Source organism: Lathyrus oleraceus, chromosome 3 (assembly GCF_024323335.1).
Source record: "Lathyrus oleraceus cultivar Zhongwan6 chromosome 3, CAAS_Psat_ZW6_1.0, whole genome shotgun sequence".
NCBI classification, from domain to species: Eukaryota; Viridiplantae; Streptophyta; class Magnoliopsida; order Fabales; family Fabaceae; genus Lathyrus; species Lathyrus oleraceus.
In genome coordinates, this window is record NC_066581.1 from 288,133,082 (window position 1) to 288,160,961 (window position 27,880).

At 34.7% G+C, this 27,880-nt stretch overlaps 5 protein-coding genes across 5 annotated transcripts; 3 read left to right on the forward strand and 2 right to left on the reverse strand.

The window, feature by feature from the left end:
- The first annotated feature begins 7,248 nt into the window (after positions 1-7,248).
- LOC127127105 (kiwellin-1) lies at positions 7,249-7,878 on the forward strand. The gene has a single exon (XM_051056221.1). The coding sequence runs from the start codon at positions 7,249-7,251 to the stop codon at positions 7,813-7,815; it is 567 nt and encodes a 188-aa protein (XP_050912178.1). The 3' UTR covers positions 7,816-7,878.
- An 8,781-nt stretch (positions 7,879-16,659) lies between these two features.
- LOC127130902 (uncharacterized) lies at positions 16,660-18,966 on the forward strand. The gene is made up of 2 exons (XM_051059860.1): positions 16,660-18,540; positions 18,658-18,966. The coding sequence occupies exons 1-2, from the start codon at positions 16,660-16,662 to the stop codon at positions 18,964-18,966; spliced, it is 2,190 nt and encodes a 729-aa protein (XP_050915817.1).
- Positions 18,967-23,436: 4,470 nt separating this feature from the next.
- On the reverse strand, positions 23,437-24,454 carry LOC127127107 (putative ripening-related protein 1). The gene has a single exon (XM_051056222.1). The coding sequence runs from the start codon at positions 24,010-24,012 to the stop codon at positions 23,452-23,454; it is 561 nt and encodes a 186-aa protein (XP_050912179.1). The 5' UTR covers positions 24,013-24,454; the 3' UTR covers positions 23,437-23,451.
- On the forward strand, positions 24,403-25,090 carry LOC127127104 (kiwellin-1). The gene has a single exon (XM_051056220.1). It carries the CDS (start codon positions 24,403-24,405, stop codon positions 24,967-24,969), a length of 567 nt encoding a protein of 188 aa, XP_050912177.1. The 3' UTR covers positions 24,970-25,090.
- A 652-nt stretch (positions 25,091-25,742) lies between these two features.
- On the reverse strand, positions 25,743-27,282 carry LOC127127103 (60S ribosomal protein L8-3). The gene is made up of 2 exons (XM_051056219.1): positions 26,767-27,282; positions 25,743-26,269 (listed from the first exon to the last, which is right to left on the reverse strand). The coding sequence occupies exons 1-2, from the start codon at positions 27,204-27,206 to the stop codon at positions 25,930-25,932; spliced, it is 780 nt and encodes a 259-aa protein (XP_050912176.1). The 5' UTR covers positions 27,207-27,282; the 3' UTR covers positions 25,743-25,929.
- Positions 27,283-27,880: the final 598 nt, after the last annotated feature.

Sequence of the window (27,880 nt, forward strand, 5' to 3'; positions counted from 1 at the left end):
TAGTCCTTTACGTTATCTTTAGTCATGTTATTTCACAATCAACCATATCAACCATGTTTAACACCCATCATAAATATAATTCATTTAATTTGTAAGACACATAATATACTATAATATGATATCATAATAATAGCCTTTTTCATTATCTTACTAATGCATCCGTCCGCATCCAAAACGGAGTTATAACGCTCAATTAATTCATTAATCTATCTTAATCAAGATTTAGATTAATATTTATTCATTGCATAAGCATTCAACAACAACCTCTCTAGCCTAGTGGTAAGGCATGTACTGTTCAAAGGAGGTCCTGGGTTCGAACCTCACTGCTGACAAATTCTGCACAGTTAACCACTCACGAATTTGTCCATTTAAATATGATGATTTATTTTATTTAAATATGACATGTGTGTCGTGATTTATTTTATTTAAATAGGACTTGCATGTCATGCCATTTAATTTTTGTCGTGTCATTTAATTTTTATTTATTTTAAATATCATAATTGTTCGAGTTCAAGAGTTGATCTCTAAGGTAACGCCAAATTATGACGTCGATGAAGAAGTTTGAAAAGCTTGCTCGTGGGTCAAAGAGTTGTAATAAATATTTTATTTTATTGTTGCGTTTTAGATGGTCATAACGTATTACCAAATTTTATATGTATATGATACATGAAATGAAACGTATATTTATATCTGTGTGCATGAGATAGAAATCAGTGAGATCAAACTTAAGAAAAATCTCTCAATTAATTATTAAATGAATTGCTTTCCAAAATTTAGCACTCATTAAAACTAGTATCGAATAATAAAGTTTTAGTCCAACGCGAGGAGCATATTTTATTTTAGTAAGGTGCGATGGATAAATGTAATATCCAATTGTTAAATTTTCAAGGTTGAATTAATTAGATTAATTATAATATGATTATATATGTTTATAATAAAGAGTTGAGAACAATTCATATGATAGATAAGAATAAGGAGTTATCCACTCAACTAATAAAATTTGAGAGTTATATTAGATACAATTGAAAAGAGTTTCTACCTAAATAACCGAGTTTTGTGTAATCCTCCTACGCGGACTTAAAACAAAGTGAAATATGGATCTTTGTTCACTAGAAAATATTCTAATGGGATTTTCCAAATCAATGTTGAAGGTCATTTGGTTTGAGTAAAAATAGTGAGAGCATTTTAATAAAAGTTCTTATTAAAATGATTTAATTTGATGGATTTAATTGAAATACACTGACAGTGTAAAAGGATTTTACACCGTCAGTTAATCATAGTCGTTGGATGTTGAAACAAATTTGACTTTTATTTTAAAAATTTATAAAGTAATGCAAACGGGTGATGGTGATGAATCGACTGTGTAAAACTTTTTACACTGACAGTGCATAGTAATTAATCTCTAATTTGATACAATCTTTTTACACTTTTTTTATAGAATTTATTACATTTTTATTTTATATTTTACTTAGAAATGTCTTTACGAAGGACATATGCTTTAGAAAGGAGTTTCTGAGTTGGTACAAAAATTAAGAATTATTCTCAAATATGATAAAAGTTGTATGTTCTCAAGCAAACAATTTCTAGAAACATATATAAATAGATTCAGAGAATGATACTTATGAAAAGCATTATGTCGAACAGCTAGATATAACATATCTCACAATTGCAGTTCTAACGAAGAATGATATGATCATTAACTGCCATGATTTTCTTTTAATATATAGGAACCGCAAGGTATGAGAAATGTAAAACTTCTCAAGGTCTTTTCTATACAAGTTAGTTCAAATGAATTTAAAATAGTTTTGACATTTGATAAGTTTGGATTTCCTTATGTATCAAATAGTTGGTCATTGTTTCTCTTGAAGATTGTCCTGAATAGGTGTATTAGATTCGTTATGAATGAATTGTAGAAGTATATACCATAGCTTTTTGAAAGAATAAGAAAGTGTGTAATGTTAAGTATATGATAATAATAAGAATGAAATTCATATTACGTTCCTTTGAATTTGGGAAAAGAAACACGGTTCTAAAGGAATACAATGATTTCATATTCTGAACGAAGAAACCTGCTAATGATTATTGAAAGAGTCAAAGGAGAAGAAATAAATAAGACTTCTTCTTCATACATTTGGTTATATAAAGTTAAATTGACTGCTTCTACATTAAGGGTATACGAAGGAATGAATGTTTTAATAATATAAAAAGTGTTCAAATTATCCAAACATTTTTTCTATACTAATCAAGTTGTGGATTGAGATCCATGATCTTGATAAACTCATATATAACAAATGTGGATGGATCAAATAAGATTTGAACCTTTTATATATATATATATATATATATATATATATATATATATATATATATATATATATATATATATATATATATATATATATTGCATTAATGTTTAGTCTAAATAATTGAGAAATTCATTTAAAAGTCTATGTGAATGGATTGTTGAAATCATTTGATTTTATATCTTGATATATGTAAGTCTTGTTTTTAAAAGATATTCCTGATGCCCCAATCATCGACTAAAGTGAAAGGACTTATGATATATCTTAATTGTATACATGTATGATGTATATGGACCTCTAAACATATTTCCTAGATGAATTTTGTTTCTACTACTTCATTTATATTACTGACAAACTCATTATTATGAGTTTGTGTATGAGACATGAGTAAAATTATTTTTATTATGAATTTGTGTATGAGACATGAGTAAAATTATTTTAAGAAGAGTTCAAGAATGAAGTATAATGAAGCAACTCGAAAAGGTATTAAGACCATACGAATAGTTTGTTAAGGTAAATACATGTATAAAGAATATAATGACTATTTAAATCATATCATGTTTGAGATTGTTCAATATAAGATAGTTTGATTATATCTTTATGACTCTTTTTATAAATTATTTTACTTACAATTATTCGTATTCATAACTAGCTCCATTTAAAGTAGCCCTAGAGACACCATATTTGATATGGAGGTAAGAGTATCTAGTTTGTCTTTATGATAATTTGGGTTGTAAGATTTATTAAGTAAATTTGATCGTAATCTAGATGAAGATGTATTTATAGATGTATCACAATGAAAATAAGGGAAAGCTATTCTATAACACTTTATAGGAAAAAATTGTCTTGTCGCTAGAACAAGAGTCTTCCTTTAAAGATGATATGTATTTAAAGGAGCCAATGGGAGTGATGTAGAACTTGAATAAATTCAAGCACCATAAAATACATATCTTTATGAAACTGAAACATGAACCATTTCAACAAGGGAGTTGTTTTTGGACCATTAGTTCAAGTAGCGCGAGATCTAGAGAAGGTCACAAATGATCTCAATTTAAATAGGTGTATAAGTTGTCTAAATACAGTTATGAGTTAAAAAAATCTTCTTAGAGTTGAATCCTTTAACTAATCTAAGTTTTGTTAAAACTTGGATTAATAAATGAAGAGTTTAAATCATGTTCACACAAGAAGGATGAGTGTATTTGCATTAATCTAGTATAGTATATAGGTGACATACTAATTGTTGTGAAAATGATGTCGAAATTACAAAGTATAATTGGTTTCTTGATCGGTAAGAAACTCATAAGGGTATAAAAGAAGAAAAGAATAAGAACACAACGAAATTGGTTATAAATTGTTATTCTTTCCTTTATCTTTGAGACAAGATTACAAGTGTTACAGAATAGCAAATAATTTTTCTCATCCTAATTAGGATTTGAATTATTCAATTGTGAGAGACTCGTATGTTATTTATAAGAAAACTAACATACGAAACTAATATGCTCTTACACACGGGCCCATTACACAATTTAACTTAGAGAACAATCTAACTTAAACAATCAGGCATAACAAACAGGCTCAATTCGACATGCTAACAATCCTAGCATACTTCGACTGCAGCATATGAATAGACTTTGACAGCATGCTAAGGTCATGTTGAATTTTCGAACCAAGAAGCTATCATTCGATCATACTAGAGTTCGATCCAATATCTCACAAATCTCCACCTTAGAACAAACTTTATAACATCAAGGGAACAAACTAGCTTTCTTCATGCAGCTTTATCAACTGCATACAGTGAAAAAACTTGCAAATTGGTAATGTCTTGGTGATCATATCAGCAACATTGTGATATGTCGAAACCTTCAGCACTTGGACTTCTCCATGCTCGATTACCCCTCTGACGAAATACAATCTCACATCGATGTGCTTGGTTCACTCATGATAGGTTGCATTCTTCGACAGGTGTATATCACTTTGACTATCACATTTAATAGTGATAACTCGACCTTGAAGTTTTAGTTCCTTAGCAAAACCTTCAAGCCACAATGCTTCTTTCACAACTTCAATGAGGGGGATATATTCCGCTTCAGTGGTTGATAAGGCAACAACCTTCTGAAGTGTTGCTTTCCAACTGATTGATATGTCAAACATAGTGAAACATATATCCAGAAATAGATTTTTGGGAATCCATATAACCTGTATAATCAGAGTCGACATACCATTCGATTTCTACTTTACTATTCTCACCACATGTTCCACCATAAATTAGGACTCTATTCAGAGACTAATTTTTGTACCTTAAAATCCACTTCAATGCTTGCCAGTGAGCCTTTCCAGGATTCTCCATGTACATGCTTACAAGACTTACTACATATGTTATGTAGGGTCTAGTACATACCATAACATACATCAAAGAACCTATTATGTTAGCATATGGGATGCTATTCATATAAGCTCTTTCGACCTCAGTACTAGGACACTGATCTGTACTCATCTTGAATTAAGGGTTTGTCGGAGTCACAACAGGATTTGAATTCTACATACCAAACTTGTCGAGAATCTTCCGTAGGTATGTCTCTTGAGATAAGCATAATTTTGACCTCTTTCTGTCTCTTCGGATGTCAATTCCAAGAATTCTGGATGTTGCTCCCAAATCCTTTATATTGAACTCCTTATTGAGTTCAGCCTTCACCTTCATTACACCCTCTACATTGTTGCTTTCTATGAGAATATCATCCACATAAAGAAACAAAATAAAAAATGAATTTCCAGGTCGAAATCTGAAGTAGACACAGTGGTCGAACTGACTTCTAATGAAACTTATGTGTTCCATAAACTTGAATGGACATGTGCTTCACAACAGGGGAGAACATATCATTGAAGTCGACACCTTCTTTTTGAGTGAAACCCCTTGCGACCAATCTTGCCTTGTATCTCTTCGACGTCACTCCTTCGATTCCTTCCTTAACTTTGAAAATCCACTTACAGCTGACTAACCTGGCTCCAACATGTTTCTTTATCAATTTCCAAGTGTCGTTATCATGAAGAGACTTCATCTCATCATCCATGTCCTTCAGCCATTCAGTCTTATTTCGACTCCTTATAACTTCCTTATAGTCTCTAGGTTCTTCATCTAGAACCTCACTTGCAGAGATTAAGGCATAAGATATGATATCTGCATACCCAAGTCTTTGAGGTGGCGTGATGAATCTTCTTGGCCTATCTCTTGGAAATAGGTAGTCGTCGACAGTTTCCTTATCTTCCTCAATATCTTTAGAATCTTGTGATTCTTCTTCAACTTGATCTGGGATACGCAATTCAGCATCGACATGATCCACTTCAATAGGAATATCTTCTTGTTCCATCTCTTCTTCAGATATATGTGCACTTCGACTAGTCTTATCCGTTTTATTGAAAGTTATCTCAGCTTCATTAAAAACTACATCTCAACTGGTGATACACCTTTTATGACCTGGCTCTATGCACCATAGCCTATAAGCTTTGACTCCTTCAGGGTATCCCATGAACATGCATCTCAGAGCTCTAGGTTCGACCTTGTCCTGCATAATGTGAGCATAAGCTATGCATCCAAATATTCTAAGTTTGTCGAGATCTGATGGATGTCCCGACCAAATTTCTTCAGGTGTCTTCATATCTAACATGGTCAAAGGACATTTTTTTTATTAGATATGTTGTTGTCGAAATAGCCTCTGCCCAAAACACATCTTATTTAACCCAGCACTAGTGAACATGCATCTAACTCTTTCTAAAATGGTTCGACTAAACCTTTAAGCCAAACCATTTTGTTAGGGAGTACCTACAGTATTTTGTTTCCTTTACCTGCATTCTATTCTGTATAAAATTGTTTCAACACAATATTATCATTTATGAATTGTATAATAAATTATTATATATTTTATTAATATCCACAACCTTACTATTATAATAGCTGTTAGAAAATTTTAAATTTAGAATCTTGATATCATGATTTTTACTATGTTCTAATTTCTATTAAATCCATGATGCCAATTCTTGATTCTTGATGTGAATTATTCTTTTCTCTCTTCCTTCTTTCTTTTATGTATATCTTTGATGATGAAATTTTATTTTTGTGAGAAATCATAATTTATTGCTTTTCTAATGATTCTTATTTATAGGGGATCTTATTCCAACAATGACATATCATCTCAATAATCACATCTCATCCTAACAATCATGTTCCACTAGTCATGAAAGACAAGAGAGATTTAAATTTTATTTTGAAATTCAAAATAAAAACACAATTAACTTAATTATCATCAAAGTCCAAATAATCATCACATTAAAACATCTTTTATTTAAAATCAAAATTTCATTTACTCATTTTTAATAATAGATTAATAAATTAATCCTACATAGTGCTCTAACTAAATACTCTGGCACATATCATTGGGATTATGGTCAACCTCCAAAAGCACAACAAACAGTTTTGTAACTACATTTTACTCAAAAACAGACAAACATGATGTGGCCGGTTAAAGAGTTGCGATTGGACCTTTCACACCATGGATGCATATCTATTAATCTCTTTTATTTAATTTTCTATTAAGTTAATAATAATTTGAACAATGTTTAGACTTGAGAAAGTGACATTTGATTGTCAATTAATTTGAATAATACATTATAACCAATAGTAAGAAAAAAACAACTAAGTATGTAAAACCTGTTCATTGACCTTAAAAGCAATCCTATATTGTAGTAGTTGTCATTTGAGCCAAACACGGCAGGTAAGTATCCATTGCCTTGACCCAAAAACTAACCTCCACCCTCGGCTTCTTCATTACTATTTACTTTACAAACAGTAAATTTCATATATATATATATATATATATATATATATACCCTACTAAAACCTTCATCTTAGCATCAAAGATTAAGAGTAGAAATATATTGTTGTATAAACAAAATGAAGAGCTTTTGCCCCAAAGTTTCTTTTATTTTATTTTTTACTCTTATTTTAACAAGTTGCATATTTTCTCAAGCTCAAAAGTGTCGTCCAAATGGTAGAATCAGGGGAAAGAAAGCTCCATCAGGACAATGCAACAAAGAGAATGACTCTGATTGTTGTGTCCGAGGAAAAATGTACACGACTTATGAGTGTTCACCATCAGTTTCTACTCATACTAAGGCTTATCTCACACTTAATAGCTTTGAGAAAGGTGGAGACGGAGGCGGCCCTTCAGCATGTGATAATCAGTACCATTCCAATGACACTCCAGTTGTTGCACTTTCCACGGGATGGTTCAACGACAAGAGTAGATGTTTGAACAAGATTACTATAAATGCGAATGGAAAAAGTGTGGTGGCCATGGTTGTGGATGAGTGTGACTCTACAATGGGGTGTGATGAAGAACATGATTACCAACCTCCATGTCCAAACAACATTGTGGATGCTTCCAAGGCTGTGTGGGAAGCTTTAGGTGTGCCTAAAAATCAATGGGGTGGTCTTGACATTACATGGTCAGATGCTTGATTGTAGAAGAAGAAATATATGTTTGTGTTTCTGTGTTGTGCTGTAATACTTATGTAATACTAATATGGTGTACTTTTATTCGTAATCTTATGTGTATGTTATGTAAATATTGATACAAGTGAGCAATCTGTTATCAATTAAGAAAATTCCATGGTTTTAAATGTGGACTGCGTGACATTATAATATGATGCATATTCCAATTATAATAGTGTTCGCAAACTTCATAGCACTATTGTATTTTGAAAATAACAAGAAAATCCACGTCATAATGCCTATGTTTTAAACAAAAAAACACAGTAGAACTCTTTAGTTGGTAGGTACCATTTTTGTAAAATTCAAACAAAGTGGCGTTCATTGTAAAAAAAAATCATTTTTAATCAATGAACTAAATTGGATAATTTTCGACTTTGTTTGAATTATGTTTTTGAAATCTTAAATGATGAAGGAAAATAAATTATATTTCGAGATTGTAGTAACTAAAAAGCATTAAAAGTAGTCAGAGGATGACGGAAGGAGTCGAACCCGCATTTAGAGGGTTTGGCAGAGATGGCCGACTGTGGCAGAAAGTAGCCACCGAAAATCGAAAATCGACGAAAGGTAGCAGCGGGCTGATTATTAGGAGAGTGGTGAGCGAGGGTGTTAGAGCCATGGTGACCAATAGTTAGTGAATCAATATAACATTGAATAGTAAACCTACATGAATCAGTGAGTTTGGGTGGAAACTTTCGATAGGTTATTGCAGTGCACTCTTCCGTCAAAGAGATATTCTTGCTATATTTTAATTTATGCTTTCTTAATAAGAGTTTCCTTATGAATTTAGCATAAACTGGTATTTGGTCGAGAGCTTCACAAAATGGAATGTTAACATATATTCTTAAACATTGTTTCATGATTCTTAAACATTTGGGTCTTAAACATTGTTTCATGATTCTTTCATACTTGTTCAAAACTTGACTAAGTGGCTTTCATAAAGTTGGTCAAAGCATCTTCAAGTGGTGATGGTTTCCTTTGTGGTGCTTGAGGAACCTGTGGAACTCCTTGATTTTTACATTCAAAGTTTAATTATTCCTTCATTTAAAATTTGGGAGATCTTTTCAACCAGAATTGTATGTGTTGGAATAAGGATTATTCTTCTGAAAGTTTGCATATTGAGCTTCAGCACTAGCCCCTTCCGGTACACAGTTTTCGTTTGCATGTCATTCCCCCCATAAATCACGTCTTAGTGTCTAAACTTGACTCACACTTGCAAGAATTAGTGTGGATGCCACTAACTATTTTGAAATAACCTTGAGTTGAGCTAGAATTGTTGTGTTTGAGTCTTATTGAAGCACACATCTTGGTTTAACTGTTCGATCACTATAGCGATACTCGTTCTGATACATTCTTTTGATCAATTCTTTCACCTTATCTGCATTCTAGTTTTTATGGTACCTCCAGATGAGGCATCCAAAAGCATTCTCACTTGAGTTTGAGACCACTTATAAAAATTGTCATATGTTTCATATCACTCATATTATGATTGTGACATCTTTAGAACATGTTGAAAAATGTTGAAAAATGTTAAACTTGAATAAAAGATCAAATGAGAAAACTATAAGGTCTTATTCAAATCCCCTAATTTTTTCATGTTGACGATTATGCATTATTCTAATTGATTTTTTTTATAAATTTACAGCGAATTAATAATACCAATGTACCCGATTCTTTAATGTACAACTCACTAATTTGAACTGCAATTTTGTAACTCCCTATGCAAGTTGGATAGAAAAATTAGGTGATCTAAGTGTGTTAATTCTTTGGCCACAACTTATAATTACATATTTCTAGTTTATTACTAAGTTGAACAATTACTTTATTTCTGATCGATAGCATTACGATCAATAATCACTACTCGCCTAATTTCACTTTAGGAGTTACACATGTCACGGCACGAAAAATTTATGGAGCGCTCACACGCTCAATTTGATAACAGAGTATCCACAGAACTTTATTTGTTCTACAATAAAAAAAATACCGATAAAACCCTTAAAAGAAAAAGAAAATTGTCATCGCAACCAAATTCGATTTGGGAGTTGATTACGCGAGGGGAAGATATTAGCACCCCTCACATCTGTTGTACTTAACGAGAACCATTTAATTAGTTTAGGAATAGAGTGTTAGCTTACGTTATTTTTTTTCCTCTAGTTTTTAAAAGTTGCAAAGGAAAAATAAAAGGTCGCAAAAAGGTTTTTATTAGGGTGTTTGAAGAGATTACGAGTTTTACTCCTATGTATCCTCATGGTCGATGAGGAATTCAAAACGACGTAGTTCTGGGAAAGAAGGAGATGTTTTTGGCTTTTTTGTTATAGAGTTTGACGATATGTTGAATCTCGCTCCTACGTATGTAAGAACAAATTTAGTTCTACAATGCATCTCTAAGATTTTGGTGATAACAAAGGATGAAACAAAAATGGTACCCTAACGAAATTTTTCTAAGTGTGTAGGACTCTGATCAAAACAATTAGATAGACAATCATCAGATAGAGAATCAAGCGCTAAGATGCTACTCAGAAGATACGCAACTAGAAGCTCTACCTCTGATCAAACGCAAGTGCAAGCTAAACTAAAGAAGTCAGACACTCAAAAGTGGAAGAATGACTCTATGTCTGAAGACGTACGCTCTAACATAGTCAAAGTAAAAAGAAACTCTAAAGACAGTTAGCAACAAGCATCACCTGAAGTGGCAATGAAGACTCTGACTATAGGATCCTCTGATTCAAGAAAGCTTAACCTTGAAGAAACTCGCTTATGGAAAGAAACTATTTTTAGAAGGATGTTATGACGCTCCAAATATTGCTTTGGGAAGAACACGGAGATTAATGACTTTAATCATCCTTCAATACTCAAGATTCTGACATTAACATCACTCAACGGTATGCTCATTACTCCTACATAAAGAACGGGACGCCATCCAAATAAATACACCTGAAACACACGAGAATTCAATCCTTCCACCTTCATCATTCTTTCTCTCACGAGTTGCTGCTCTAACGTGAGAATAACTCTTGTACTTATCTTGTGTAATCTCTGCTTTTTGTTAGAAGCACTTTTCATTACTGTAATCATATTATTGCTAAGATAATTCCTCAAGTGACTTTGTGAAGTCTGATTACTTGAGAGGGCTAAGGGATTATTATTCTCTTAGACGGTTGGTTGTGTAATCTTTCAAGATTAGTGGATTAAGTCCTTTTTGAAGGCGAAATCACCTTGGTCGGGTGGACTGGAGTAGCTTTGAATTTCAAGCGAACCAGTATAAAATTTTGTGTTGAATTCTTCTGTTTCTGAGTGTATCTAATTTCTAATAATTTTTTATTTTCCTAAAACAATTCAACCCCCCCCCCCCCCCTTGTTTTTCTCTACCTTTAATTGGTATCAGAGCTTCGGCTCTGTTATTGATTTTCTAATCAAACACTTAACAGTGCAGAGAGATCCAGCGTGAGAAAAACACTATGGCCAACACCAATGAAAGAGATAGTTACAATGATAAACCTTCAATCTTTGATGGAGAAAAAATTGATTACTGAAAAGATAGAATTGAAAGTTTCTTTCTGGGCTATGATGCTGATCTGTGGGACATAGTTACTATTGGCTACATACTTCCTATATCTGACGATAGCGTTACCATTACCAGAAGCAAGATGACAGATGATCAGAAGCGTGACTTCAAAAACCATCACAAAGCCAGAACGATACTGCTGAATACCATTTGCTATAATGAATATGAAAAGATCACCAACAGGGAAACAACTAAAGAAATACTTGACTCCCAGAGGATGACTCACGAAGGAAATTCTCAAGTCAAAGAGACAAGGGCTCTGGCTCTAATTCAGAAGTACGAAGCCTTCAAGATAGAGGACGGTGAAGCTATAGAGGTAATGTTTTCTAGATTTCAAACTTTAATTGCAGGACTCAAGGTTCTGGACAAAGGCTACAGAACTGCAAATCAAGTCAAAAAGATAGTCAGAAGCTTGCCAAAGAAGTGGAGACCCATGGTTATAGAATTAAAATTGTCAAAGGATCTAAACAGTATCAGCCTTGAAGAACTCGTGAGTTCACTCAGAAGTCACGAGATAGAACTTGAGGAAGATGAGCCTCAAAAGAAGATCAAATCTGTAGCATAAAGTCCAGATCTGAAAGACGCAAACCAGAAAGGAACAAAGCCTTCCAAGTTGAAAAGGAAGACAATGACGACTCTGAAAAGGAAGACTCTGACGATGAAGAAGAGTTATCCCTTTTGACCAAAAGAGTAAAACAACTCTGGAGAAAAAGGAACAACAACTTTAGAAGACCAAGACCCAAGGGAGATCGCTCAGAATCAACTTCCAGAGGTAAATCTAACAAAGAAATAACTTGCAATGAATGTAAGGAAACAGGTCATTATAGAAACAAATGTCCAAAGCTGAAGAAGGAAAGCTCCAGAAGAGAAAGTTTCAAGAAAAGCTCCTTCAAGACCAAAAAGGGACTGATGGCCACTTGGGACAACAGTGGATCTGATTCCTCTGAATCAGACTCTGAAGAATAGGAAAATGTTGCATTCATGGCTACCACCTCTAGAAACACATCATGGAGAATATGATCCTGAAGAGGTATTTTCTGATCTTTCTCGCTTTGACCTTAAATCATGCCTTTCTGAATCTTTGAACTCATATCATAAACTTAAAAAAAAATTTAAAGCACTAAAAAGGATTCTTGAATGAACCATCGAAGAATGTGATAAGCTTGAGATGACAGTTTCAGAACTAAAAGATGAAAATCTAACTCTGACAAAAGAAATAGACTCCACAAATAAACAATGTTTAAAACTTGAAGAAACTTTATCTCAAGCCCCACAAACTTCTAACACAATGATATAAAAATATGAAAAATCTTTTCAAAAGTTTCTGAAAAATGGGATAGAAAGAAGCAGAATGGCATCCATGATTTATGGAGTCAGTTAGAATAATAAAAGAGGAATAGGGTATGATCCTAGTGAAGATAAAACTTCCACAGATGACAAACCCAAATCTCCTTTTTCTTATCACTACACACATGCACAAACACAACGTTTTGATAATGCTAGAAAACACAAAGTTCTAAGAAACTCTGGGAAAACTAATCACAAAGGACCCAAAAGATTCTGGGTACCAAAGGATAAGATTGTTTATGTTGCAGATATCTTATGCAGTAGAGTTAAGACATCAATCATGGTACCTGGACTCTGGATGCTCGCGACACATGATGGGAAGAAAGTATATGTTCTAAAGCCTGGAACTTAAAGATGCTGGCTTCGTAGGTTTCGGAGGAAATCAGAAAGGAAGAATCAGAGGCTCCGGAACTATTGGTAATTGAACTCTTCCCTTTATATCTGATGTTCTCTAAATAGAAGGATTAATGCATAACCTGTTATCAATAATCCAATTAAGTGACAACGGTTATGATGTAATCTTCAATCAAAAAACATGTAAAGCAATTAATCAGAATAATGGAACAATTCTATTCACTGGCAAGAGGAAAAACAACATTTACAAAATAAATCTTTCAGATCTAAAAGATCAAAATGTAAAATGTTTGATGTTTGTTCACGAAGAGCAATGGGTATGGCATAGACGCTTGGGCCACATTAGCATGAGAAAACTTTCTCAGCTAAATAAACTCGAGTTAGTCAGAGGTCTACCTAAGATGAAGTTTTCTTCAGAAGCTCTTTGTGAGGCATGTCAGAAAGGAAAATTTTCCAAAACATCTTTTAAAAATAAAAATGTTGTTTCCACCTCTAAGCCTATGGAACTTTTTCACATTGACCTTTTTGGGCATGTTAAGACAGCGTCAGTCAATGGAAAGAAGTATGGACTAGTTATTGTTGATGATTTTAGTCGCTGGATATGGGTAAAATTTTTAAAGCACAAAAGTGAGTCTCACTCTGTATTCATTAGCTTCTATTCTAAAGTGCAAAATGAATTTGATTCTAAAATTATCAGAGTCAGAAGTGATCATGGTGGAGAATTCGAAAATAAGTTCTTTGAAGAACTGTTTCACTCTAATGGAATATCCCATGATTTATCCTACCCTAGAACTCCACAATAAAATGGAGTTGTAGAAAGGAAGAATAGGACACTCCAAGAAATGGCCAGAACCATGATCAATGAAACAAACGTGGCTAAGCACTTTTGGGCTAAAGCAGTAAATACAACGTGTTATATTCAGAATAGAATCTCTATAAAACCTATTCTGGAAAAGACTCCCTATGAGTTGTGTAAGGGAAGAAAACCCGACATTTCTTATTTCCATTCGTTTGGATGCTCTTGTTTTATTCTCAATACTAAAGAACATCTGAACAAGTTTGATTCAAAAGCACAAAAAGGTATTATGTTAGGATACTCAGAACGCTCTAAAGGCTACAGAGTATACAACACAGAAACCAAAATTATGGAAGAATCAATACATGTTAGATTTGATGATAAGCTTGACCCTGAAAAGTCAAAGCTAGTTGAGAAACTTGCAGATTTGGAGATAACTCTTGCAGGCTCTGACGAAAAGACTAAAGCATCAGAAGAAACTGAGAAACAAAGTCCATATGCAACTGAAGTTTCAACTATCCAAAAAAGATCAAAAAATCTCCCTAACATCTCTGAAGATTTGATTCTGGGAAACAAGGATGAACCTGTCAGAACTAGGTCAACATTCAAAGTATTTGAAGAAACTCCTCTAGGATTAGTATCTTTGATTGAGCCTACTTCCTGTGATGAGGCACTTCAGGAAATGACTGGGTTTTTGCTATGAAATAAGAACTGGATCAATTCTCAAAGAATGATATCTGGGATCTCGTCCCAAATCCTGAAGGAACTGATATTATTGGAACCAGATGGGTATTCAGAAACAAACTAAACGAAAAAGTAGAAGTAGTCATAAAGAAAGCACGACTGGTGGCACAAGGTTACAGTCAACAAGAAGGAATTGACTACAATGAAACCTTTGCCCCAGTCGCCAGGTTAGAATCTATTCGCTTACTTGTTTCATTTCCTGTAAATCATTCCATCGAACTATATCAAATGGATGTCAAGAGTGCATTCCTTAATGGTTATATATCAGAAGAAGTGTATGTCAATCAACCTCCAGGCTTTGAAAATCCTAAATGTCCAGAACACGTTTTTAAACTAAATAAACCAATGTGTGGACTAAAACAAGCTCCTGGAGCTTGGTATGAAAGATTGAGTATCTTTCTCCTGGAACATGATTTTAATAGAGGAAAGGTTGACTCTACACTCTTCTGTAAAAACATTAGAAATGATCTCATGATATGACAGATATATGTTGATGACATTATTTTTGGTTCAGCTAACCCCTCTGTGTGTCAAGAATTTTCTGAGCTAATGCAGGCAGAATTTGAAATGAGCTTAATGCAAGAACTAAAGTTCTTTCTGGGAATTCAAATCAATCAAGCTTCAGAAGCTACTTATGTATATCAAAGTAAGTACATAAAATACATTTTATAGAAATTCAAAATGGCAGAATGCAAGCCTGCTAAGACACCCATGCATTCAACCTGCATTCTGGAGAAAGAAGAAACTAGTCAGAAGGTTTGCCAGAAGCTCTGTCGTGGTATGATAGGCTCTCTTCTCTATCTGACTGCTACACGCCCTGATATTTTTTTTAGTGTATGTCTTTTCGCCAGATTCCAATCGGATCCTAGGGAATCTCACTTAAAAGTTGTTAAAAGAATCCTAAGGTATCTGAAAGGAACCCCTAACCTTGGCCTGATGTATGAGAAAACATCAGAGTATAGGCTCTCTGGTTATTGTGATGCAGATTATGCAGGGGACATAATGGAACCCAAAAGTACATCTGGAAACTGTCAATTCTTGGGAAATAATCTCATATCATGGGTTAGCAAAAGACAGTCAACCATCGCCTTGTTTACTGCAGAAGCAGAATATATATCAGCTTCACTTTGCACTACTCAAATGCTCTGGATGAAAAATCAACTAGAAGACCTTCTAATCTTTGAGAGTAACGTTCCTATCTTCTGTGATAATATTGTTGCCATCTGTTTAAGTAAGAATCATATCTTGCATTCCAGAGCTAAGCACATAGAAATAAAACATCATTTTATCAGAGACTATGTTCAGAAAGGGGTAATATCATTAAAATTTATTGATACAAACCATCAATGGGCTGACATTTTTACTAAACCCCTCGCTGGAGACAGATTCTCTTTTATTTTGAAATTTTTAAACATTCAAATTTGCCCAGATGAACCCAAATGTGCTTCTCTGAAATAGCAAAATAAGGCTCTGAATTAAACATCTGGTATCTGGATCTGACTCTGATACTTCTACTAGTTAGGAGTTACCTGAATCAAAAATCCTCAGGATCCAATGCGTATGTATTCCTGAAGATCAGATAAATCAACATGTGGGGCATCATGCGTCTGACTTTGGATCTTCTAGACAGCTGTCTAGCAGAAATCAAGAGACATGCCCTTGAAATCTCCTCGAGTTGTGTGCTGATTTGGGGATTAGACCTCCATCATGGGCTGTAATCATTTCTCCCCTAAGCGTGTAAACTTGGATAACGTGCATCATTAATTTCATAACTTCTAAACTACCTCTAACATTTTTCGTTTTGCATGCATCTATTTGGGTATTAATACTTTTCACTCATCACAAGCTCACACTTTACACTCACGCCCTACATAAACCCTCTCTCTCTTAGTTCATCATCTTCATCAAGGTCTTCATCATCTTCAAAGCAAGTTCTTCATCCTTCAACCATTTCAACAATTTCTACATGGATGCTCAATAACAATCAGTCTACAACTACTCACAACAGATGGAATCAACTGATCAAACACCCATTTCTACTCAACAAACAATTGCAACTACTGGTGTCGTCTCAACCCCCATCTACAGAGAACCCCACATTCTTGACCGTGAACCTCACATCCATCTTGCAACACCATTTGAGAAGCCTGGGGTATTGTGCGAATCGCTGGTGGATTTCGAAAATATGAAGAGAAATGGCATAGACCTCACTGAGGAGTTAAGAATGCAAGGGTGGGAAACCTACTTTCAGAGACTCTATGGTCCGGTGTACACATATCTGGTGAAGGAGTTCTGGAGTTTCACAAACTCAGATGATCACTATATCGTCTCTCACGTTCTGGGAGTCAAAATAGTCATCACTGAGAAATCAATAGCCTCCCTTCTGAATATGGAAAAGACAGGAGGAAGAAGAATCTACAACATCAATCCTAGGGCAAAATACTTGTCCCAAGAAATAGCCCCCACCATTTCTCAACAGAACGCTGAGGGCAAACACTCCAAGAACAAAGAACTTCATCAGAATCTCCACGTCTTGCTGAAGATCATCCTGGGCACCATCCATCACCGCCCTGCATCAAACTCTTCTGACTACATCAACATGGATCAGAAGTTCATCCTTTACTGCATCCACAAGGGGCTGAAACTGAATCTGCCAGCATTGCTCTTCAAGTATCTCAGAGATTTTGTCAAAGATACCATAAATAATATGACGCCCAGAACCTACATTCCTCTGGGAAGACTTATCTCAGATGTTCTGATCGAGAGTGGATTGGTGGATCATTTGATTCGTCACAATCTGATGGAAGATATCACTGTTGACACTGGAAGACCTCTGAATGCTCGAAATTTGAAAAGTATGGGGGTAATTGAGCAAGTCAGAGCTAAACCAACTCTAGACACTTCCTGGGAAGCACTGAAGGACCAGAGGAAGATTCCCAACAGTCTCTACCTCTTCTCCAAGATTGACCCTCCAGAAGTGGTGGCTCACTATCTACAAGATCTTGCAAACCAAGGGGTGGAAATTTCTGAGTTCTTAGTGGACTGGCTACCTGAGCGTCCACCAAATTTCATGAAGAGACAACGGGAGCCATCTAGAAAGTCCAAGAAGGAAAAGAAGGCAAAGTTGGGAGAAACTTTTGGGTCAAGACCTCCAGTCCCTCTGGCTGATTCTCCAAGTAAGTATATACCTCATTCTCACTCTGTTAAGTTAAATCCTATTGCTTTTTCTATCCCCCAAAACACTCTCATCTACACCCCATCAAAAACACCTCCCTCAATCACCAGAACTTCTAACCCACCATCCCTCAAATCCAATCTCGCAACCACTACCCTACCTGTTTTTGAAGCAGAAATGCTGAACGAAACCACCTCACCATCATATTCCTCCCCACCATACTATATTCTCTCATCAAACAACGAACCATCTGACCCCCAATCCCCCACTCTAGCTCAACTTCAGGCACGTGCTCTGGCCTCACAACAGCCATCACAACATGAACTTGAACCTGAAGTCACCTCTCCACCCCCTGAACAACAAAATCCACCTCCATCTGATCAACCTCAAACACCAGCCCCTGAACAACAAACTAACTCACCTCCTGAACAACCAATACCTTCACCATCTGAACATCAACCAAATCCACAACCTGAACAAACAACAACACCTCCCTCTGATATTCCCCTGCCACCAACCTCTGATGCCATCATCACTCCCACTCACGATCCCGCTGACACCAATCCAACTCCACCATCCTCCCCATCCTCTAACTTTGAACCAGAAATTACCTTCCCCATATTAGAAGAAGCAATAACTTTATTTGCAGAGTCTTCAGTGGAGAAGATCAAGTCTCTGTCTGTCAACTTTGGCATCAGTGATGATCCCTCTGCAGTAAGAATCCACTGGAGCAGAGTGATCAGATGGATGACCTCTGAAGCCTTCAAACTGAAAGGCCTCTCTGAACAAGTCCGCAACGACTTCACCAGAGATGCTGGAATAAGGCTACAGGCTCGCTTTGCCAAAGAGGCTGAGGAAAAGGCCAGGAAGGAAGCAGAAGAGAAAGCTCACCTGGAAGAAGAGCAAAGGATCAGAGAAGTTGAAGAAAAGGTTGTTGCTGAAGTTGCTGCTGCGGCAGCTGCTCCTGAGGCTGAGGCACAAGCAAAAGCCGAAGTTGAAGAAGCGGAACGCATTACTACAGAAGAAGCTGCCAAGGCCAGTGTTGATGCTTTGACTCAGGGGGAGCAATCTAACTCTGGTTTTGCCCCTCTGGTCTTAAAGACTCTGGAGGAACTGCAAAAGGAACAACAAGTGGTATGAGCAAGGTTGGATCACCAGGATTCCGTCAACACCAACATTAAGAATCTGCTGACTCAGCTACTCCAAAGGATGCCTCCGCCCCTAAATCCTTAGGCACTTAGGCTCTTTGCTTGTTGCTTTTCTTATGATGTTTTTTTTCTTATGCTTTCTGATATATACTTTCATTGCCGCCTATCTGTACATGTTCTCTCTTATATATGAATATCCATTTCCTGCCTATATTTCTGTCTTTTTGATTCTGACAAAAAGGGGGAGAACTAAAACAGCTATGATAAAAATATATATCTAAACCTCTCAAGGCACTGCGAACATTAAATATCTTAATGACTTATGAGAACTAAAGTTATGCAGGATAATAGCTAAGGTACAAAACCAACTACCACACAAGGAATGTCCGATAAGAACTTCTGTTAAATTTGATGATCTAACTCAGGGGGAGTCCATTCTCTTTATCTAATTCTAAGATATTACTTATTGTTTCATCATCACTCTGACTCGTTTTGTCATCATCAAAAAGAGGGAGATTGTAAGAACAAATTTAGTTCTACAATGCATCTTTAAGATTTTGATGATAACAAAGGATGAAACAAAAATGGTATCCTGATAAAAATATTCTAAGTGTGCAGGACTCTGATCAAAACAATCAGATAGACAATCATCAGATAAACAATCAAGCGCTAAGATGTTACTCAGAAGATACGCAACCAGAAGCTTTAACTCTGATCAAACGCAAGTGCAAGCTAAACTAAAGAAGTCAGACACTCTGAAGTGGAAGAATGACTCTAGATCTGAAGACGTACGCTCTGACATAGTCAAAGTAAAAAAGAAACTCTGAAGACAGTCAGCAACAAGCATCATCTGAAGTGGCAATGAAGACTCTGACTATAGGATCCTCTGATTCAAGAAATCTTAACCTTGAAGAAACTCGCTTATGGAAAGAAACTATTTTTAGAAGGATGTTATGACGCTCCAAATATTGCTTTGGAAAGAACACAGAGATTAATGACTTTAATCATCCTTCAATACTCAAGATTCTGACATTAACATCACTCAACGGTCTGCTCACTACTCATATATAAAGGACGGAACGCCATCCAAAGAAATACACCTGAAACACACGAGAATTCAATCCTTCCACCTTCATCATTCTTTCTCTCACGAGTTGTTGCTCTAACGTGAGAATAACTCTTGTACTTATCTTGTGTAATATCTGCTTTTTGTTAGAAGCACTTTTCATTACTATAATCATATTATTGCTAAGATAAGTCCTCAAGTGACTTTGTGAAGTCTGATTACTTGAGAGGACTAAGGTATTATTATTGTCTTAGAAGGTTGGTTGTGTAATCTTTCAAGATTAGTGGATTAAGTCCTTTTTGAAGGTGAAATCACCTTAGCCGGGTGGACTGAAGTAGCTTTGAATTTCAAGCAAACCAGTATAAAATTTTGTGTTGAATTCTTCTGTTTTTGAGTGTGTCTAAGTTCTAATAAGTTTTTATTTTCCTAAAACAATTCACCCCCCCCCCTTTTTTGTTTTTCTCTACCTTCTGCGTATCCCTAGGTGCGATGGGAAACTCAAAGCTACGTACTTATTCGTAGCAAATGAGTGTTGGTTGTTTGATTTTAGTGAACGGATGTTTAGGTAGAATTCTAGCGGTTAAACGTTGCTTGTATGCTTGCAATTAAAGTCTTAAGCTTTTGTTTGTATCACGGTAGATAAGACTAAACAGTATTCGTTTATGAAAACATATTTGATCGCGCGGGGGTGAGAAAAGATAAATTTGATTGGTTGAGAATGTTTTTGGGTGGAAGACAAGTACTCACATGGATGGCTCTACAGCCAGTATCCAAGTACTCGGGGAAGAATGAGGTTTACTCCCAATTAATCATTTTTCAAACAAGTTTATTGTGAAATATGTGAGGCAAATTGAGTCATGGTTCCTTAACGGAAGATGAGTATTCACACAACGAGCTCTACAGACAGTATCCAAATACTCGAGGAAGAAAGAGTCCTACGCCCAATTAATCATTTTTATTATATGAAAGAACAAGCCAAATTTTTTTAATTATTGTATTTTGATATTGAAGACAAGTATTCAAATAGTAAGCTCTACAACCAATGTCCAAACACTCGGGGGAAAAAGAGGCATACGCTCAATTAGTCCGTTTTCATACGGTTTATTTGAGAAAAGACTTTGACGCGAAATGGACTTTGATTGTGAAAGAGGTTTGATACGAATCAAGTTAAGATTTTTAAACGAATGACAAATGCTCGAATGATCGAGCTATACGGCTCGTATCCAAATAATTAGGGAAAAGAGTGATATCCACCAAATTAATCCTTTATCAGCTAATTTGTTATGAAAATAAGATTTGTCAAGTTATGATTATGAAAGGTGTTTAATTTGAATCAGGTTAGAAAGCTTTAAGCGGATGATGAATGCTTAAATGGTCGAGCTATATGGATCATATCCAAACAATTGGAGAAAAGAGTGGTATATACCAAATTGTTTCTTTTTCATCTGATTTGTAAAAGATGTTTTGAAGTTATTAGATGTTTTTGTTCTGATTTTAAAAATGAACTTGATATCAATCAAGGTTTGATTTATGTTGAAAAATGATTTTGAAATGGTTTACAATCGATGGTGAAATGGTTGAAAAATATTCAACAGCATAAGCAGAGTACGTGGCAGCAGGGTCGGCCCTGTAGGGGTGCGAGGAGTATTACCGCACCGGGCCTCCGACTTTTTAGGGCCTCAAAATTGATAGATAAGATTAATATAAATATAGCACTAACGAATATATCATTAATTCCATTTTAGTATATTATTATTTTATAGCCGAGTGATGGCTATATCATTTTGGTAGTAATACAATCTGGGTTCGATTCCTTGTTCTTACATTTTATGTATATTTTTACTTTTATAAAAAAAACGCCAACATATTATTTTTAAATTTAATTTAATGTTGCAATTAATTTAATAAATATTTTCTTTTATTAATATATTGAAGTATATCCTATCCAACCGCCTATAATCTAAATAAATTACATTTAAATTTATTTAAAATTTAATATCTCAATAAACCTAATCAAATTTTTTCTTTTATTAATATATTTTATAGATCTATGAAAATTTTTGAGATGTAAGTTTAGAAATATTTATATTTTTGTATCATTGTGAATCACTACATTAATAAATTTGAAATAGTAGTTGTGAGACTTTGAAATTTTATAATTTTACATTGTTAATTGTTTATTAAATAAAACACTTCGTTATTAATATTGTGGAAATTGTTCAAAGAATTTTTTTTTCTTTTATTAAATGATATAAAAAAATTTATAAATCGAAGATGGTAAGAGAAGAAAAACGCGAATAACTAAACTTCGATAAATCAAATTTCTACACAGTATTTTGTATTATCTTTGTCTCTATATATTTAATTTTATTTACAATTAAATAAAATATGTTTTTTTAATTTGTTGTGTTTTCATCTATTAAATATTTAATTTTAAAATAGAACAGCGCCTCCAAATTGATTGGGACGGCTCTGCGTGGCAGCTGCTGAAACAACGAGTCAAGCTATATGACTCCGACAGATACTTGAAGACATGAGTGAATAAAAAAGATAAGCCTACTACAATCAATTGCGACAACAAATCAACAATTGCAATGGCAAAGAATCTAGTGCATCACAGCAGAACAAAACACATAGCAATCAAGTATCACTTTATCAGAGAGAGAGAGAGAAGTTGGAGCAACTGAAGAGGTCAAATTCAACTACTGCATGACAGAAGATCAAATTCCAGACATATTCACGAAGGTGTTATCAAGACCAGGACTTGAATAGCTATGAGCTACGCTCAAAGTCACAGTAATTTGCATTAAGGAGGGGTGTTGAAATTACTACAAATTTTTAGAATATTCTTAAATATAATGTGTATGAAAATGGTAGAAGAGTCTAGAACTATAATGTGTATGAAAAATGTAGAAGAACCTAGAATTATAAATGTATGGAAATGATAGAAGAACCTAGAACTATCATGATACTAATCTATCGTGAAATATCTAGAAATAACTAAAATAATGTAGAAACATTCATCACCATTAAGAGATTGGTGACCTACATTATTAGAAAGAACTAATCTATCGTGAAATACTAGAGAAAATTAATAATAATCATAAAAAGAAAAAAAAAATGAACCCTACTACAATTTGATTATAGCTTCTTATCAATGCACTTTTATGATGATTAATACTCATATAATGCTTGAAAAATTCTGTAAATTCACCCCATCACGACTCATGTAGACAAGAAAAAAATAGATGATTCATTGGTAACATTAATATAAGGTACTATGTTCTATGAACAAACAAAATGTTCACATTTGACACAAGATGAACTATATGAGACATATTGCAAAGGTAAAATATGAAGCATAGCAGTAAAAAATATTACAGATAACCTCACAGAACACATACTGAACCATCAAACATCTGACCATGTAATATCCAACCCACCCCATTGGTTCCTAGGGACACCTAAGGCTTTCCACACAGCCATTGAAGCATCAACAATATTATTGGCACATGGTGGTTGATAATTATGTTTTGCATCACACCCCTTTGATGAGTCACACTCATCAACTACCATTGCAACCACACTTTGACCATTCCCATTTATGGTGATATTATGAAGGCACCTTCTCTTAGTGTTGAACCATCCAGTGGATAGTGCCACCACCGGCGTTTCATCGGAATGATATTTGCCATCACATGTTGAAGGGCCGTCACCATCTCCACCTTTTTCAAAACTGTTAAGAGTGAGATATGCCTTCGTGTGACTAGACACCAGTGGTGAACATTTGTACGTGTGATATTTCTTACCTGGTACACAACATAAGTCATTCTCGTGACTGCAATGCCCGGAAGGGCTTTTACCTTTTACGATACCATTAGGGTGACATTTTTGAGCTTTAATGCATAGAGAATTTGTCAAGAAGAAAAAGAGTAAGAGAAAAATGAATGTATTTGAGAAGAAGCACTCCATTGGGTCTGTACCTTGTTTTGCAGTTTGTATTGTTCTTTTGAGTGCTGGATATAAATAAATAGGATGTTGCTCAAATTGGTTTCTTAAAAATGATTCTGTTTTTTGTTTCTTTTAAAAAGATTGCATATGACTAGTATCAAAGTATCTGAAATGGACACGGCAGTATAGAACTGGTTCATTGACCTTAAAAGCAATCCTATGTTACGGTAGTTGTCATTTGAGCCAACACGGCAGGGTAGACCTCATTGCCTTGACCCAAAAACTAACCTCCACCCTCTGCTTCTTCAATACAATTTACTTTACAAACACTAAGTTTCCTATATATAACCTACTAAACTCTCCATCTTAGCATCAACATTAACAAGAACAACTAAGAGTTGTATAAACAAAATGAAGAGTTTTTACCCCAAAGTTTCTTTTCTTTTATTGTTTACTCTTATTTTAACAAGTTGCCTATTTTCTCAAGCACAAAAGTGTCGTCCAAATGGTAGAATCCGAGGAAAGAAAGCTCCATCAGGACAATGCAACAAAGAGAATGACTCTGATTGTTGTGTCCGAGGGAAAATGTACACGACATATGAGTGTTCACCATCCGTGTCTACTCATACTAAGGCTTATCTAACTCTTAATAGTTTTGAGAAAGGTGGAGACGGAGGTGGACCTTCAGCATGTGATAATCAGTACCATTCTGATGACACTCCTGTTGTTGCACTTTCCACTGGATGGTTCAATGACAAGAGCAGGTGTCTGAACAAGATTACTGTAAGTGGTAATGGAAAAAGTGTGGTGGCCATGGTTGTTGATGAGTGTGACTCTACAATGGGGTGTGATGAAGAACATGATTACCAACCTCCATGTCCAAACAACATTGTGGATGCTTCCAAGGCTGTGTGGGAAGCTTTAGGTGTTCCTAAAGAACAATGGGGTGGCCTTGACATTACATGGTCAGATGCTTGATTGTAGAAGATGAAATCTATGTTAGGGTTTTTGTGCTGTAATATTTACTAGTACGTGATACTGTGTACTTGAATTCCTCGTCTTATGTGTATATTATGGATATGCTATGCTGTTACAAGAATTCGGTTCATAATTAAGAAATAGTTCCAACCGTTTCATAATTTGATCTGCATCACCTTATGATATACCTGCAATATTTCAGTAGTGACTACACTTACCATTGCGTAGCAGCCTTAAATTTTGAGCATCACAGAAATATCGGCTTCATTTATCCTATAATAACTGGCAAATACAAAAACACATAAAAGACCAAAACAACCATTCACAAGATCACACTTGAATTCCATCGTAGATATACTGAGAATCGGATGATTGTTTACTGGTGAAAAAACAGAAGTGATGACATATAAGTAGTAATAAAAATAAGTAAATTTTTAAAAGTTGTGTTTGTAAAACAGTTCATTACAATTTCTATTTATTTGTAGTCAATTACTACAGCTGGTTAAGATTGGAATTATTAAATGCAAAGTACTCTAGAAATTTTATAATAATTAAGTTATGTATGAAATACATAGTAACTATGATCTATCAATAATAGATTCTTCAAAATCTTCAGAGCTATTTGGAGTTTAACAAACATTTGCATAACCAGCTTTAAGAATACAAATATGCAGTCAAAAAAATTGATGATGCAAAGAACATCTAAGAAAAACAAACATGCCAAGATATGAGACCATGATGATATTCAGAAAGAGATAATTCAAGATGAAAAAGAAAAAACAAGGCCATCAAAAACATATAATTAATCTGAAGTAGAGAATAAAGATGCAACCATAACAAGCTGTCTAAGAAAAACTCCATAACTTCTAGGAAATAGTTCTCAAAACAAAAACAGAAATAGTTCTCAAAACAAAATTGTAACGCAAGCAAATAATATATAATTCAAACAATCTAAACTTCTTATTTGTCGGCCTTGGCAGCACTTGCAGCAGCTTGACCCCTGAGTCGCCCAGTCCTCTTGGCAGCAATGAGACCAACCTTCTGTCCAGGAGGTGCATCACGTCTGACAGTACTAGCATGACCAATATGCTGGTGGTTACCTCCTCCATGGGGATGCTCAACTGGATTCATAGCCACACCACGAACCTTAGGCCAGCAGTTCCTCTTCACCCTAAACTTGTGGTATGCATTACCAGCCTTCAACATAGGCTTCTCAGTTCTACCACCGCCAGCAACTTGACCAATCATAGCCCTGCAATCACTTGGCACAATCTTCTTTGCACCTGAAGGAAGCTTGATCCTGTGAAACAAAATTAACATCTTAGTACAAATCTAAACAATAAACCAAAACCTAAATAAACATAACCCTAAACAAACTATAAGGATCATAACATTTTCTAAATATTTAAATGTCAAAAATACACCTGATTGAAAACAAAATGTGGATGCATTAGACACCTAAACATAATTTTTAACTGTATTGAAGACATACAACATCAAATTTAAGATGTACAAATCAGATTCAAAATTCAAACAAACAACATGACATCAGCGAAATTCCAGCTGCAGAAAATCAGGATTAAACAAGTTCTCCTAAAACAGAGCATCATATGGGATATTCTGAAAAGAATTCTAGTTTAACCAAATAAAATTAACACTAAAGTATCATTTCAAACAAAACAAATCAAATCAGCCTAGTAAATAATAATTCTCAAGAACTTATAAACACAAACATTATTTGTATCAATAACCAAATAAAGTAGAATAAAAACTTAAACAGAAAAGATAGAACAAAACCTAGAGGTGTCGTTATCAGGGTTGTGACTGATAACAATAGCATAATCACCGGAGGCTCTGGCAAAGACACCACGGTCACCAACATGTCCTTCGACGTTGCAGATAACAGCTCCCTCAGGGATAGATCTGAGAGGAAGCACATTACCAACAACTAGAGTAGCCTTTTTCCCACAGTAAATGAACTGACCGGTGTACAAACCCTCAGCCGCAACAAAAAGCTCATTCTGCTTCTTGTAACGGAAAGGATGACGGAAAGTAACCTTGGCAAGAGGAGCACCACGACCTGGATCGTGGATAACATCAGTAACAACTCCCTTGAGGTAACCGTTACGCTCGCCGAAATCGAGACTGCGGAAACGAGCAGGTCCCTTCCGGTGATGCGTGTGAGATTTGAAAACTGAACCCGCTCCCTTACGTTGTGCCCTAATCACACGACCCATTGCTCCGCCTCTGAAAGTTGAAAGGGGAAGGGGATGAAGAATGAAAAACTGCTAACCTAGTTTTGGTTATGAAATGAGAAACTAGGGTTTTAATATAATGACTTGGACGGGAATGCTTATGGGCCGGGTCATAGAAGCCCAATATAGTTGTATATTGAAAGAGTCTAATTTCCATTTACCACCCCAATTCCAACATTGCATTTTTAAAATAAATATTTTGAATTATTCTTTTGTATTCTATGATATAAAATTTTGACCAAAAAAATGACATAAACTATTTTGATTTTTATGAAATTTAATATTCCATTTTTTAAATAAAATTTATTAAAAACGATTGAAATATTTTTTTTAATTAGCCATTTTAGTGTTTTTAAAAGAATATTTGGATATTTTTATACGTTTTGATGATAAGAAGTAAAATTGTGGAGGTGGAAATTGATTATTCTAATGTTGTATTATTAAAAAGACACCTTTTATTACATAAAAAAATGGATATGTGTCTAAAATATATACGCTTTAATTTTAAGCCTAGATGAGAATTAAAATTATTTAAGTTTAAAATAAAATTTAATTTTGTAGATAGTAAAAAATAGAGAGCTAAACTATAATTAATTTAAAATTTGATTTAGCTAATGAAACTATATGGATTGAATGGTATAATTTTAAATTAAATG